The 12509-nt window shown below is 52.4% G+C and overlaps 7 protein-coding genes and 1 non-coding gene across 8 annotated transcripts; 5 read left to right on the forward strand and 3 right to left on the reverse strand.

Moving 5' to 3' along the window:
- Positions 1–663: 663 nt before the first annotated feature.
- Positions 664–1557, forward strand: J4E90_004795 (uncharacterized protein; the record flags this gene model as incomplete). Its single annotated transcript, XM_051434358.1, has 2 exons — positions 664–667; positions 725–1557. 2 exons carry the CDS (start codon positions 664–666, stop codon positions 1555–1557), a joined length of 837 nt encoding a protein of 278 aa, XP_051291614.1.
- Positions 1558–3519: 1962 nt separating this feature from the next.
- J4E90_004796 (uncharacterized protein) lies at positions 3520–4378 on the forward strand (the record flags this gene model as incomplete). Its single annotated transcript, XM_051434359.1, has 2 exons — positions 3520–3683; positions 3739–4378. The coding sequence occupies 2 exons, from the start codon at positions 3520–3522 to the stop codon at positions 4376–4378; spliced, it is 804 nt and encodes a 267-aa protein (XP_051291615.1).
- Positions 4379–4791: 413 nt separating this feature from the next.
- J4E90_004797 lies at positions 4792–4877 on the reverse strand. Its single transcript has one exon. It is a non-coding gene; the product is annotated as a tRNA-Phe (tRNA).
- Positions 4878–5876: 999 nt separating this feature from the next.
- On the reverse strand, positions 5877–6208 carry J4E90_004798 (uncharacterized protein; the record flags this gene model as incomplete). Its single annotated transcript, XM_051434360.1, has 3 exons — positions 5877–6026; positions 6118–6158; positions 6196–6208. The coding sequence occupies 3 exons, from the start codon at positions 6206–6208 to the stop codon at positions 5877–5879; spliced, it is 204 nt and encodes a 67-aa protein (XP_051291616.1).
- Positions 6209–7162: 954 nt separating this feature from the next.
- J4E90_004799 (uncharacterized protein) lies at positions 7163–8399 on the forward strand (the record flags this gene model as incomplete). The annotated part of the gene is made up of 2 exons (XM_051434361.1): positions 7163–7351; positions 7422–8399. 2 exons carry the CDS (start codon positions 7163–7165, stop codon positions 8397–8399), a joined length of 1167 nt encoding a protein of 388 aa, XP_051291617.1.
- A 231-nt stretch (positions 8400–8630) lies between these two features.
- J4E90_004800 (uncharacterized protein) lies at positions 8631–9754 on the forward strand (the record flags this gene model as incomplete). Its single annotated transcript, XM_051434362.1, has 3 exons — positions 8631–8739; positions 8802–9538; positions 9602–9754. 3 exons carry the CDS (start codon positions 8631–8633, stop codon positions 9752–9754), a joined length of 999 nt encoding a protein of 332 aa, XP_051291618.1.
- A 227-nt stretch (positions 9755–9981) lies between these two features.
- J4E90_004801 (uncharacterized protein) lies at positions 9982–11614 on the reverse strand (the record flags this gene model as incomplete). Its single annotated transcript, XM_051434363.1, has 3 exons — positions 9982–10401; positions 10451–11283; positions 11470–11614. The coding sequence occupies 3 exons, from the start codon at positions 11612–11614 to the stop codon at positions 9982–9984; spliced, it is 1398 nt and encodes a 465-aa protein (XP_051291619.1).
- Positions 11615–11937: 323 nt separating this feature from the next.
- Positions 11938–12276, forward strand: J4E90_004802 (uncharacterized protein; the record flags this gene model as incomplete). Its single annotated transcript, XM_051434364.1, has 2 exons — positions 11938–12133; positions 12230–12276. The coding sequence occupies 2 exons, from the start codon at positions 11938–11940 to the stop codon at positions 12274–12276; spliced, it is 243 nt and encodes an 80-aa protein (XP_051291620.1).
- Positions 12277–12509: the final 233 nt, after the last annotated feature.

Raw genomic sequence — 12509 nt, forward strand, 5'->3', positions numbered from 1 at the left:
GTCTGTCCTAGTTGTCGGTGGTGCTATCTGGGAAGCGTGCAGACTAGCCCAGGGCCTATGGAGTCTCCTGGACAGGCTAGTGGAAGCTTGTATACCAGATAGGTTCACTCGAGACTGAACAGCGGAGCGACGAACCGACTGCGCGACCACAACTACCAGCGCAAACACTTCGTGGCTCGAGAATCCAAGGATATTCCCTAGGTATCTATTCGGCCAAACGGTAAACGGTTGGGTGCGTTGGTCGGCTAGATGACTGGAAACATGGAACTGCTGTCCCTTCCCAAGCAGCCACCCAACGGGCATCCGCAACAGGCGTCAGCGTTACTCAGGGACCCGGATGGATAAGCAGGGCAGGAACATCATCATCGGCCCCGCTTGAAGAGTGGAGTAGAACAACGTTGCTATGAGAACGTTGGATAACATTGTGACGGTTTATCTGGTCGCGAGAGCATCTCCACGAATGTTCTCACAAGCAGCCACGTTATACAATTTTAACGCAATAATTCACCCCAAAACGCCGGAAACAACTACACTGACTTTGATATTACGATCATGACCGTCCACAAGCGCGAATCTCGTCTCCGGCGCTGGGCTAGGAAGCTTGGCAGTTGTCTACGAAATCACCATCCGCACCGCAAGTACAAATCCGCTAGCTATGTGGACATGGGTAAGACGGCATCGTCGCCTGTACGTCGCCCCGATGTCCGGCACACGCCACGCAAAGGGCTCATCGGTCGAAGAGAGCAGCCTTCGAAAAAGGTACACAACGGCGGCACCAAAGCATGGGATGAACAAACTAAATGGGCGTTACCTTCAGCAGGAAGCCTTCGGAAGGCTACACCGCAAGAAACTCCGACAGACGAGACTATTCGGCTTGTAAACCCGAGTGTGAACTCACTTGTGGGAGGGCGACTGGGTTCGCAAACACCGATGTTTGCTGGAAGGGTGACCAAGCGAGCTGTTGGCGAGCCCCAGAAACAAAACGCAACTGTGCCAGGCCTACTAGAAGGCCCACGATCCGTGCTCTCATGGCAAGAGTCATTTGAGCTGCAACGAACACTCAGGAGAGAACTGCCTCCACCTCCCTCGAACAGATACGATTCTGCGGTCGACGTAACGATCCGACCCCTCAACGTCCGAAAGCATCAAGTCCAGAAGCCATACTCTCCTTCTGGATTAGGAAGATCAACCGCCGTACCCATCCAACCCAAACCGACTGCCAATGCCCGAGTTCTCCACGCACCAGCATTCCATTCTCAAACCGCTTTACCTGCAACAGGTAAGGAGCCAGCGCGGGGCTGGGAACAAGATTGGGAAAGGCCTCTTCAGCAACGCATCGGAGATTCGAGAGCGATCTGGAAGTCAGCGTCACACCGTCTTCTACTGCGGAACAAAGATAGCATACAACGACTAGACGCCGAGCAAGCCATAATGGAGCAGATGACTGCGAGGATGGAGTTGGAGAAGAGGCAGCAGCCCCAGATGAGGAGCATTCAGAGCATCGAAGAGATGGCTGAGGAAGACAGGAGGGCAGATGAGGAATGGAACGGTAAGTAAAACGCCTACCTGGGTGGTTCAGCAACATCGAAGTATTGTCATGCTAACTTCGTGGTCATTTAGGCATCGCAAACCAACTTGCATTCGATGCGCAACTCCCTAGCGTTCAGGAAGTCAAGTCCGTCTCATTCCGTCACCAAAAACGCCACATTGCGAATGCTCGACGGTAATTACACTGATTCACAGGCCACAATCGCACAGCCCGTGGAAGCTTCGATGCTTCTACGATATGTCAAAAGTAAACGGCAGTTGGAATTGGTTTGTTGAGGATGTCGTAGGCGCCGGAGATTTGATATGGCAATGGCGCCTACGACGTTGGCCCAAGCATGGCATTCTGAAGTTGCCCATGGCGGTCAACAAGGCAGCCAGTTCTGCCAAGCACGTTGAAGGATGACTGAAGTGGTGTGTAAGGTCTTGGTGTCGTACGTTGTTTTGTGGAGTTTACGAGCGACCAATTTCTACAATTCGCTCGTACGCCATGCATATGTACATTGTTGTTCCATAGATAATCGCAGTGCTTTTTCTCCTCCGCAGCAAGCATTCGCTGGCGAGATGACGGTGAGACGGAGCTTGTGCTCCTTCGAGAGAACGGGCGTGCGCTAGCTCTGGTATTCCAAAAAAGCAAATGCTCATGCTGTTTTTCCTCACTTGCCGGCCTGGTGAGTCCCCCTCCCTGCCTTAGTCTGCGGAGCGCGACCGATGAAAAGGGCCACGCAACGACATTACCATGGTACGGTGAGGAGTAGTCCGGCACGTACCTGGCTACGGCGACAGAAACAGGGTGCTGGAATTGGTATTTGGAAGAGGACTTGATCGCCCACGGAAACAAGCAAAGCCTGCATGGCATTGTTTGCACCACCTTGAACGTGTTGGCATGCTGTTCATTTCCCGTCAACACTGCCTATTCTACGCACTTTCGCATTTTCTTTCAGTATGCTCTGCCTTCCGCTTTTAAACATGTTCAGCTCCAATAAGACCAACCACGAGTCCTCAGATCATTCCTGCAATATGTGTCGACGCGCCACCGATTTGAGCTCACCACGGAATCCGAATACCTGCACTTCAAGACCGGCCATGTCACATCGAGGCCCAGTAGCCCATCTACCGCACACGATAATCAATTCCAATCTTGGCTGCCGGAATCATACCTTCCGGTTGCAATTCAATCGATTCCTGGTGGAGGATCCAACTGTCGCCGTATTCTCCGTCGAACAAGAAGCACCAATCTCAAGCGTGTGGCGAGATGAAGACCGCAGAGGCTGTTACGGATGGGCCCGAATTTTCTCCGCGTCGCGATCCAGATGCAATGTGACGATGAGTGTCGGACAACACTGGACCCTTGGGGTATCGAACAAGTCAATCCGATACTGGAACATGGAAGAAGGGGTCATCCTAGTAGATTGGGGTCAGCTTTACGATAGCTATTTCACGCAATTGAAGACGAAGAACCAGGAGAGGTCAATAGCTTTCGCAGAACAGGATTATGGACAGGACGAAGATTTGCCGCCCAACCGTACTATGCAGCGATTATCCCGAACCGATCACAGCTCAGCGACAGCGAACTCGACAGCTCACGAGATCGGCACACGGTTCAGCAATGGTCTAAGGGTTGTGAGAGACGCCATTAGAAGTCGTGTGGGTGAAGGCAGGCCGAGGGGAACAGGGCGGGAAAGGATCGCGCTCGCACGCGTCCCTTTAATGTGGACGAACCCGAGCTATCAAAGGTTGCGATGATAGGGACATTAATACCCAATTAATACAAGGAGATAATAGATTCATAAGGAGCAAGACCCTTCCAAGTCATTGACGCTGTCGCGAGGTCGATGACGTCCGTGTAAACTCTGACGCGTGACGCGTGAACGCCCTCCCGTTTTAGCGACAAAAAAAGTACAGCCCCCGCTATAGCCCCGCCCATAACACCAACACCTTCACATCTTTGAAGCACATAGCAAAAGCACCAAAATGTCTACCTGTGTCATCTGCGACAAGCCCCTGGAGGTAGAAGTCGAGCGCGACGAGGACGAAGAGTACGAGGGCGGCGCATCGTCATCCGGCAAAGGACCCGCGGCCGCACCAGAAACATATCCCGATGACGTCCAGCTAACCTGCGGATGCCACTTCCACTGGTACGCAAAGCTCCTTCCGCGCAATCGCATACTATCGCTAACACACCACGTGCAGGGACTGTCTCCTCTCCGCCTACGAAATAACCTCGTGTCCCCACTGCGGCAAAGAAATCTCCAGCACAGGCGACGGCCAACAAAAGGTCCTCTGCAGACTCAACAACGAAGGCGGAATTCAAGAGAACCTCGACATCCTACCGCTTCTCACCGAAGAATCATACCTGAAAGCGTACCCGGAAGACAGGAAAGCGCGCGCCTTCCTCGAGTTCTGTCGCGAAGGCGATTACAAAGCTGTAGTCGAGCTACTGCTGAACGAGGACGACGACAGCGAGGACGACGAGGGCGATGTCGAAATGAGCACTACGGATCATCCTGAGAAGGAGGTGGGCATTGATAGGATGTTGAGATACCAGGATCCGATTGGGGATATGCAGTCGGGGCTACACGCGGCAGTGTATGCGCAGAGCAGAGAGGTCGCGTGGTTGTTACTGCTGCTGGCGAGTAACTACCCGCTGCTGGACTTCCCAACGCAGGTCTTCCAGGAGGCTGAGGCTATGGGTATCATGAGGGGGCTCACAGAAGACAAGATTGATATCAGGAGTCTGAGGGATGCGAATGGGAGGACGGCGGAGGACATTGCGAGAGAGATTGGTGGCGTATGGGTGGGATGGACGGACAACAACAGGTTGGCGATATGAGGGTTGTGACAGAGCGTATTTCCCGGGCGACAATACGGTGCTTTCGGTTTCTACAAGGAGGGCTGGGAGTTTAGCACGCGAAGTGCGCAAAAAAGCTGTCCAAGAAGAGAGGAAGGATCAAGATCTTGGTGCAATGACTAGTATCACCCTTATGACATACAGGTGCTCAAAACAAAAGCACTTTATGGCCAGCCTTCCAGTGCGCTTGGTCAAAACCTACAGTCTAGAAGCCTATGACGTCTGTTAGGTGCACCTCGTACTATGCGCAAAAGTGATAGTACTCGTCAGAGTACTCCTGGTGTTCTCACAAACCCCCAACACCAGCAAAAAGGATACATGCCAGGCGCACCCGCCATGTTACCTACATCCGCAAAAACAATGGTTCGAAGAATCCCGAGCAAGCTCGAGCACGTTGTCCCCTTCGTGGATCGAACACGATACCTCCAGATTTAGTGACTGAGACTTCAGTCTGGCGCTCTCCCAATTGAGCTAAGGAGACGGTTGTGATAGGGAATTGATGGAGAAAATGAAAAGCATAAACTTAATATCCCAAATTTCACGGCGCAGTCCATAAAAGTGAAGGCCAAGATCGGGGAAAGATCAAAAAGTCATCTGTTGTGGCGAAATCAAAACCCTGCGTGGTGATGAAGTACGTTGGTGGGGTGGAAGTGGGGTTTGCACCGCGGGCTAGACTTGGCCAGGCCTGGGACGGGAACTAGGGATGATGGTGATTGGCAATGTAGGAACACTGGACTCATTACTGTTGTACGTTGCACCTCGGTTTGTCTGTTTTCGGGACGGGGTTTTCTTGTATAGGTATGCGCGCTGCACACCAGGACTGCAAGTTCGACTCTACTGTGCGGATCACCTAATCAAGTAAGACGCGAGATATGCGCGCTTAGCATACACGAACACGGGGATAACGATGTTGAAGTGAAGTGTTGCAATACCAGAATGGAGTCGCACCATAGTCTACGCTTAGGTGCCATCTTCAAGTTGACTTGCTCGAATCAGGGGAAATCTGTCTTTTGGAATGCATCGACAGGTGGTTCCACAGGAGTGAGTGGCAACGCGTCCATCCATTTCCCAAGTCCTTGTCGAATCGGCCAACAGCACGTGTCTGCTATAGATACTCAGTATCCCGGCCGGGTACTTGTTACACGCGTCGTCTTCCGCTTACGCTGGTCCAACAACCTATATCTGTGCCCCTGGAACGACATCAGTCTTAGGTTCCTCAACACTAAATCACTACCATCAGTCAATCAAAGAGAGGGCCGCCCTTCTGTAGTAGTATGAGAAAGAAGGCGTTTGGTAGCCAATAGTCTGATTCGTGATATATCGATCCCTACGCCTGTGTATCATGCCTCGTCAAATCGCCATACATGGCCGTCCCCTTTCAACTCCTCACTCCCCGCCCGTGGTATCTCATGCTCGTGTAAATAGCAAACTTTGTCGTCTCGTCGGTTGTCTTCATGTACTCGCTCGGAAGTGTGACCGCTTATTTCACAACACCCTCGTCGGCGTTGAAGCAGACGTCGAACTCCTTGCTGTGCTTGTTGGTTGCGTGATCGGTAAGCATCTTGCGGCTCGTGGTGCCCTGGAACGTTTGGAAGCAGGTTTTGCACTTGATGGTCTGGGCGGCGGCGTTCTGGCATTGTGTTAGCAGTGCGACTTGTAACTGTGATATGGATGCGGGACCGCGACGTTGCAAGATCGCGCGAGGGAGCGGGGTTACGTACGGCTTTCAGTTGGCTCTTTGCTTCCTTGGGACCGGCATCGCCTGTAGATATCGAGTACGAAGTTAGTGTCTGTCTCACAGGCGGCTCCCATGGTGGGATGCTAACCCTTCCTGTCGCGTTTCTGCTGCGCTCTTCGAAAAATGTTAGCGAGCGTTCCAGGGCTACTGGATATATGTAAAGTGGCTTACTTGGCTCCGTTACCCATCTTGTAGTTTGCTGATAGTCAGTCGCTGAGTGTGAGTGGAGATATATGTCGAGAGCGATCAAAGTCCGAGGATTTATTTGTGTGAAGGCTGGTGGTTCTGCGAGATTATTTGCGACGGCGGGGAGGGTCCAGGCCGTTTGGTTGAAAGGCGGTGTTGGCACTTCCGGCGTTAAGCGACATCAGGTTAGGTCCTCCGCGCTATCATGTGAATCTATCTTTCACGCTACCACTTAGGCACAATCTACTGCCGCTCTGAAATTGTGGCGAGTCACGTCCCCAAGAGCAGCTGTCGGATACTTAACACTTCCATCGCGCGGTAGCAAATTACTGGGCTACACATTGTGACGCGCGGCAGCTTTCCACACGCTTCACGTTTTATCCCTGGACGCGACCTCGGGAGCTGGGTAATGACATACCGTTTGGCAGAACTACATGATAACATATCGCGATGACAGATCGAGAACCACACCTACGCGATGGCTCCCGTCCTTACCGTCAGTGACTACATGGCTATCGCAATCTGCAGGCAGTCGCAATCTAGTAGTCTGTGACTAACCCGTACGTACAAGTACTACATGAACTTGGAGGGTTCTGATAGTACAGGTAGTATGTCTTCGAAGTTCAACTAGGTATCTAACCGTTGTCATTTCTTGATTCGAATTTCGCACCGTCACTAGGTCCCTGTGTTTCACACCTTTTTCCTGAACATGGTACAAACGTCCATAAAGCCAGGCAGGTACTCGGTCTGCATCCTCGTTTGCTACTTTCTATTCTCCCTCAATACCATGAGCTCTTCTTCAACCCTTTCTTATCACCTAAAATCAACATTTCCTCTACACCATGGCCCACAGCCACAACCACTACGAGCCAGGCCATCATGCGCATGGGCAAAAGCATGGCCGCTTCCAAGTTAGTCGAAAGACCCGCCTCAGAGCCGTGATAGCCATATCTTTCTGCTTCTTCGCGGCCGAAATCTCCGTAGGCTTCTATACATCATCACTTGCTCTGGTGGCTGATGCCTTCCACTATGTGCGTCCCGCAATCTCCCACATACCTGCATCGTACCTTCCTTGCTCCAAGTCACTGACGTTCTGTCTAGCTCAACGATCTCATCGGCTTCATAGTGGCCTTGGTAGCTGTGCAGGTGACAGAGCGCAAGACCTCACCTCCAGATCTCTCCTTCGGTTGGGCGCGGGCCTCACTCCTCGGCGCCTTCTTCAACGGCTCTTTCCTTCTCGCCCTAGGCGTCAGCATCACCCTACAATCCATCGAACGCTTCATCCGCATCGAGCGCGTCGAGAACCCCAAGCTAGTCCTGATCGTGGGCTGTGTCGGCCTAGCTCTCAACATTATCAGTGCTTTATTCCTACACGAGCATGATCACGACCATGGCCCTGGTAGCAACGGCGACGAAGAGAGCATGTCACTTACACCCATACATGCCAATCACCTGCACATATCCGCCAAACCAAAGAAGCACGGCATGGATCTGGGTATACTCGGGGTTCTCATCCACGTCATCGGCGACGCGATCAACAACATCGGTGTGATCATCTCCGCCGTTATCATATGGTTCGTCAAGTCGTCTAATCGTTATTATGCCGACCCAGCAGTTAGTATGTGGATCGCCATTATGATACTTCTCACTGCAATTCCCCTCACGAAGCGTAGCGGAAAGATTCTGCTTCAGTCTGCACCCCTAGGCGTCAAGATTGAGGACGTCAAGCACGATTTGGAGGCTATACCTGGTGTGCTTAGTGTGCACGAGCTGCACGTCTGGCGTCTGGATCAGAAGAAAGCTGTCGCATCAGCACATGTCGTGGTCAGTGACCCTGATATCGCGAGCTTCATGAGCAAAGCCAAGATCTTCACGGAATGTCTGCATGCGTATGGCATTCATTCGGCAACACTTCAACCTGAGCTGGCTGCTTCTCCAAATAGGCTCAACGATATAGAATGTGCAGGCAGGGAGGCAGCACCGGGCGTCACAAGCGCAACGCAAACTGCGCGAACCAGTGCAGAGACGTGCGGTGTGCCTTGTGGTGTAACTTGTGAAGAGTTGAAATGCTGCACCTGAGTTCCGAAAATGGCTCGATCTCGGAATCAGTTCCGCAGTCCCTGCATAAGCTTACGAGGACGCGTTCAGATACCCCACTATGAGCAATCTAGCTGAGCTTCAGCTTCACTGTACACAACAGTCAGCATAACGAACGATACATGAACAGATAGCTACAGATTCTTCTAATAGAACCACTTTCTCTTGATTTCTTCTATCCTCTATCTCATCCATCCATCCCATCAACACGAAATGTCAACCCAAGAAATCCACAAGTACGGCACCGACGATGGCTGGCACGGCATCATACAAGAAGGAGGTGACTTCCCACCCGAAAAAGACAGATACCACCTTTACATCGGTAAGCCCACACAGAACCATATCACCATACTAAAGCAACACTCACACCAACGTATTACCTAGGCCTCTTCTGCCCCTTCGCCCATCGCCCCAACCTAGTCCGTCATCTCAACCACCTCCAATCCTACCTTCCCACCTCTATCGTCCGCCCCTACCCAAAGGGCGAACCCGGCTGGCGTTTCGATGCCAGCTACCCCAACGCAACACCTGACCACCTCTTCAACAGCCAATTCATGCACCAGATCTACTTCCGCGACGACCCGGCCTACAAGGGGAAATACAGCGTGCCCCTTCTCTGGGACAAGAAAGGCGGTCGCATAGTGAATAATGAGAGTGCTGAGATGTTGAAGTGGTTACCAAGAGCTTTTGATTCTGTGTTGGAGAGCGAGGGAAAGCTTGTGGGCATTAATTTCTATCCGGAGGAATTGAGGCAGAGGATTGATGAGATTAGTCCGTGGTTGCAGTCGCTGATTTGCGCGGGGGTGTACAAGGCGGGCTTCGCGCCGACTCAAGAAGGCTACGAGAAGGGTGTTGTTCCGCTCTTTGCTGCGCTGAATCGACTGGAAGAACTTGTGCACAAGAATGACGGTCCGTATATCCTGGGCGACAGACTGACTGAGTTGGATCTCCTGGCGTACCCGACGATCGTCCGTTTCGACACGGTATACTCGCAGCATTTCAAGACGAATCTGGGTTCGATACGGCATGACTACCCTGTTTTGAACAATTGGCTGAAGAACCTGTATCACAATGTCGAGGGGTTCAAGGAGAGTACGGATTTCAAGCATATCAAGGAGAATGTAAGTGGAATTGCTCGGGTTCATGCAGGGTGCTGTGATGGCTGACCTTGATTGCGCGCACAGTATACGAAGAGTCATGGTGATATCAACCCTCTTAGTATCACGCCTTTGGGACCGTATCCGGACGTGGAAGAGGGGTATGAGAAGGATTGGAGTAAGTTGAAGCCTGGCAAGGTAGCGCATCCGCGGGTCTTGGAGGAACAGAGTAAGCTTTGAGGAAAGGGCGGCGTGGAACAGACAGTCAAAGCTTTCGAGGATACTAGGGAGAACGAGAAAAGGGAACTGGAAGCAGACTGTGGTATTCTTTGGTATTGCATTCGCAACGAAATTTTGGGTCATTCTTGCCCTTTATCCATAATATACATACCGCGCATCGCCGACGGAGTATTTTGTTTACACACACATAACCGGTCCAAATTCCCATCCAAAAGCTTGTAGTCCATCTACTGCGTCTTCTTTGTGCTCTTCTCGCTGGGCGCACTGTACAGCCAAACGGCCACAAATGCCAACCAGCCCAAAACGGTGACCCAGATACCGCCAATCCAGACCCACGCACCGCTGATCTCAAAACTCCTCGGGTACTCGTCGTGCGCAAAGTGCCTGACGGTGACCTGCCTCTTCTCGTCGATGTTGGTGACAAATGGGCGGCGGTAGTTGACGCGGAAGTTGAAAATGCCGTGTTGATCGGGTGTTCTGAACGCGACGCCGAAGATGGTTGCGTTCGCGGTCTGTGCGATGGGAGAGAGGTTCAGGCGTTGGAAGGGCGAGAGCATGCTGAACTCAAGCTGGATGTTATCCTTGGGCGAGGGGACGAAGGGAGCGAGGTGATCGTTCGTGTATTCGGAGATCTCGACTTGGAAGTGCTGTGTCTGTTAGCACCTTGGTCGTAAACGCGATTCAACATAAACTTACGACGTCGGTCTTGATACGGTAGATGCCAGGGTTGTTCTCAGGAATGGCAGTGCTGGTGTTCAACTTCTTGCTGGCACCCTCGTCCTGGTAGTGGAGGAGCTTGCCAATTTTCAGCACACCCGTCTCCTTGAAGGTCCACTCAGAAAGCTTCTGCGCGAACTCGCGGTTGCCAGTCGTGATAGCCTTGTCGCCTAGCTTGGCCTTCTCAGCGAACCACTTGTTCTGGAGCATCTCGGCTGAGCCGACAACTGCCAGACGCGCCGCGTTGTTCGCCTGCATCGCAGAGACGACGTTCAGCTGCTCACCAACCGCGAAGGGGTCCTCAACACCGTCAGCTTCGTCCTTGGGGTTGTAGCTGTAGGCGGTGCTGGGAGCGCGGAGGATAGGCGAGGTAAGAGGCGATTCGTTTCCAAGAGCCTGGCCGACAGCGCGTGGCACGGCAATGTATCCCTCGCCAGCGAAGTAGTTCTTGACATCTGGCCTGAGCGACTTGGGGAACGGCAGGAGCAGTACGTCGTGCTCTTCCTTTGCCGATGACGCATCGTAGTTGAAGTGGTCGACGACCAATGCGCCCTTGTCCGCTGGGATGTTGATATCGACTTCGAGAAGCATGGCCTGGACGGCGGTAGGGATAGCGTATTCGCTCGAGAGGGCAACCAGAATGTTTCCATCCTTCTTCATGAACTCGAGGAGATTGTTCGCTGTGAGAGCAGGGCCGAGGCCTTTCGACTTGCTGGGGAGGAGGAGGACATGGTCGTATGCTCGTTCGCCGTGCTTCAGTAATGAGAGCTTGCTCTCTTTTGGTGATTCGACAGATGTGGTATATCCCCGGGCTATACAGTCGTGTCAGCATTGGCTCACTATCAGCGGATTCGATTCAGCGTCATCTGCTGCGCAAGGCCAAGTTGCAAGTTCGATGGCTACGGAGCTTTGCCAATGCCTCGTATTTGCATCGCAACTTGCGCGAATTGAAGACACTACGACATCTCCGGACAAGATTAAACTAACTCATAACTTACACGTCAAGTCTTCCAGGAACACGCTGTACTTCTCCCTCTCAACCTGCTCCTCCAACACAACCAGCAAGCGGTTGCCAGTGAAACTCTTGGCCTGCACCACCACCGACCAAACGAAGGCGACGGTAAAAGAAACTAACCACCTCATCTTGTGGTTGATCGAAGAGTGGACTTGTCGAGATGCGCCGGCGTGTGGAGAGCTGTAACGGAGATACGTATGCTTTTGCCAAGCCCATCGGTCCCGGAAAATCGCTGCACGCCGATTGGAGTGCGGAGGTGAGTGAGCTACGGGCTGCGACCTCACGAACACCAGACCCGCGCCGACAACTTGCGATTGCGACACCAGACTGAGGCATTGAGCCTGCTGATTACCGGATCTACCGACGCACAACAAGGGATAGTCTACGTACGCGCATACTTGCCTTGCGACTCCGAAACGCGCGCTCACATACCAGCAGCAATACAGCGACCATGTCCGGCATTCCCCCCTCCCCGCGCTTCTTCCAGCAGCCGATACGCTACATGAAATGGGCCTCTATCAACAAGCCGGCATACTTCTACTCCATCATGGTCGGATGCGCTGGTCCCATAATGGTCGTTACCGTTCCCCCGATCCGGAGATATATGGGCGAGGAGCAGATCCCCAAGATCCCTATGACATACCCAGGTACGTGGCGGATGGCGAATCATGGTTGCTCAGACAATTGTTGGACCGAGGAGAGGGAAACATGGAGAAAGAAGACGGTTTACTGATTTGTTATAGTACCAAAGGGACAACGGCCGAGACCGACGGGCTTCGATGACGAGTAGAGGATATCAGGGGAGATGGAGGAGATAACGGGAATGAAGCTTTCACTCGGATTCAAGGAGATATCAAGTCAGAATATTCCCTTTCACTTCATTGCACCATAAGAATACAATCAAGAATCATCATTTTTTGTCTAACCGTGGAGGTAGTCGAGCCATTATCAAGAAATTTCCATGCTCTCATAGACCCTTTTGCCGACTACAAGCAACCCAATACCGCATTTCCGTCCAGCCAT

The sequence above is a fragment of the Alternaria incomplexa genome (genome assembly GCF_024043165.1).
Source record: "Alternaria incomplexa strain BMP 0042 chromosome Unknown scaffold_6, whole genome shotgun sequence".
Classification (NCBI taxonomy): Eukaryota; Fungi; Ascomycota; class Dothideomycetes; order Pleosporales; family Pleosporaceae; genus Alternaria; species Alternaria incomplexa.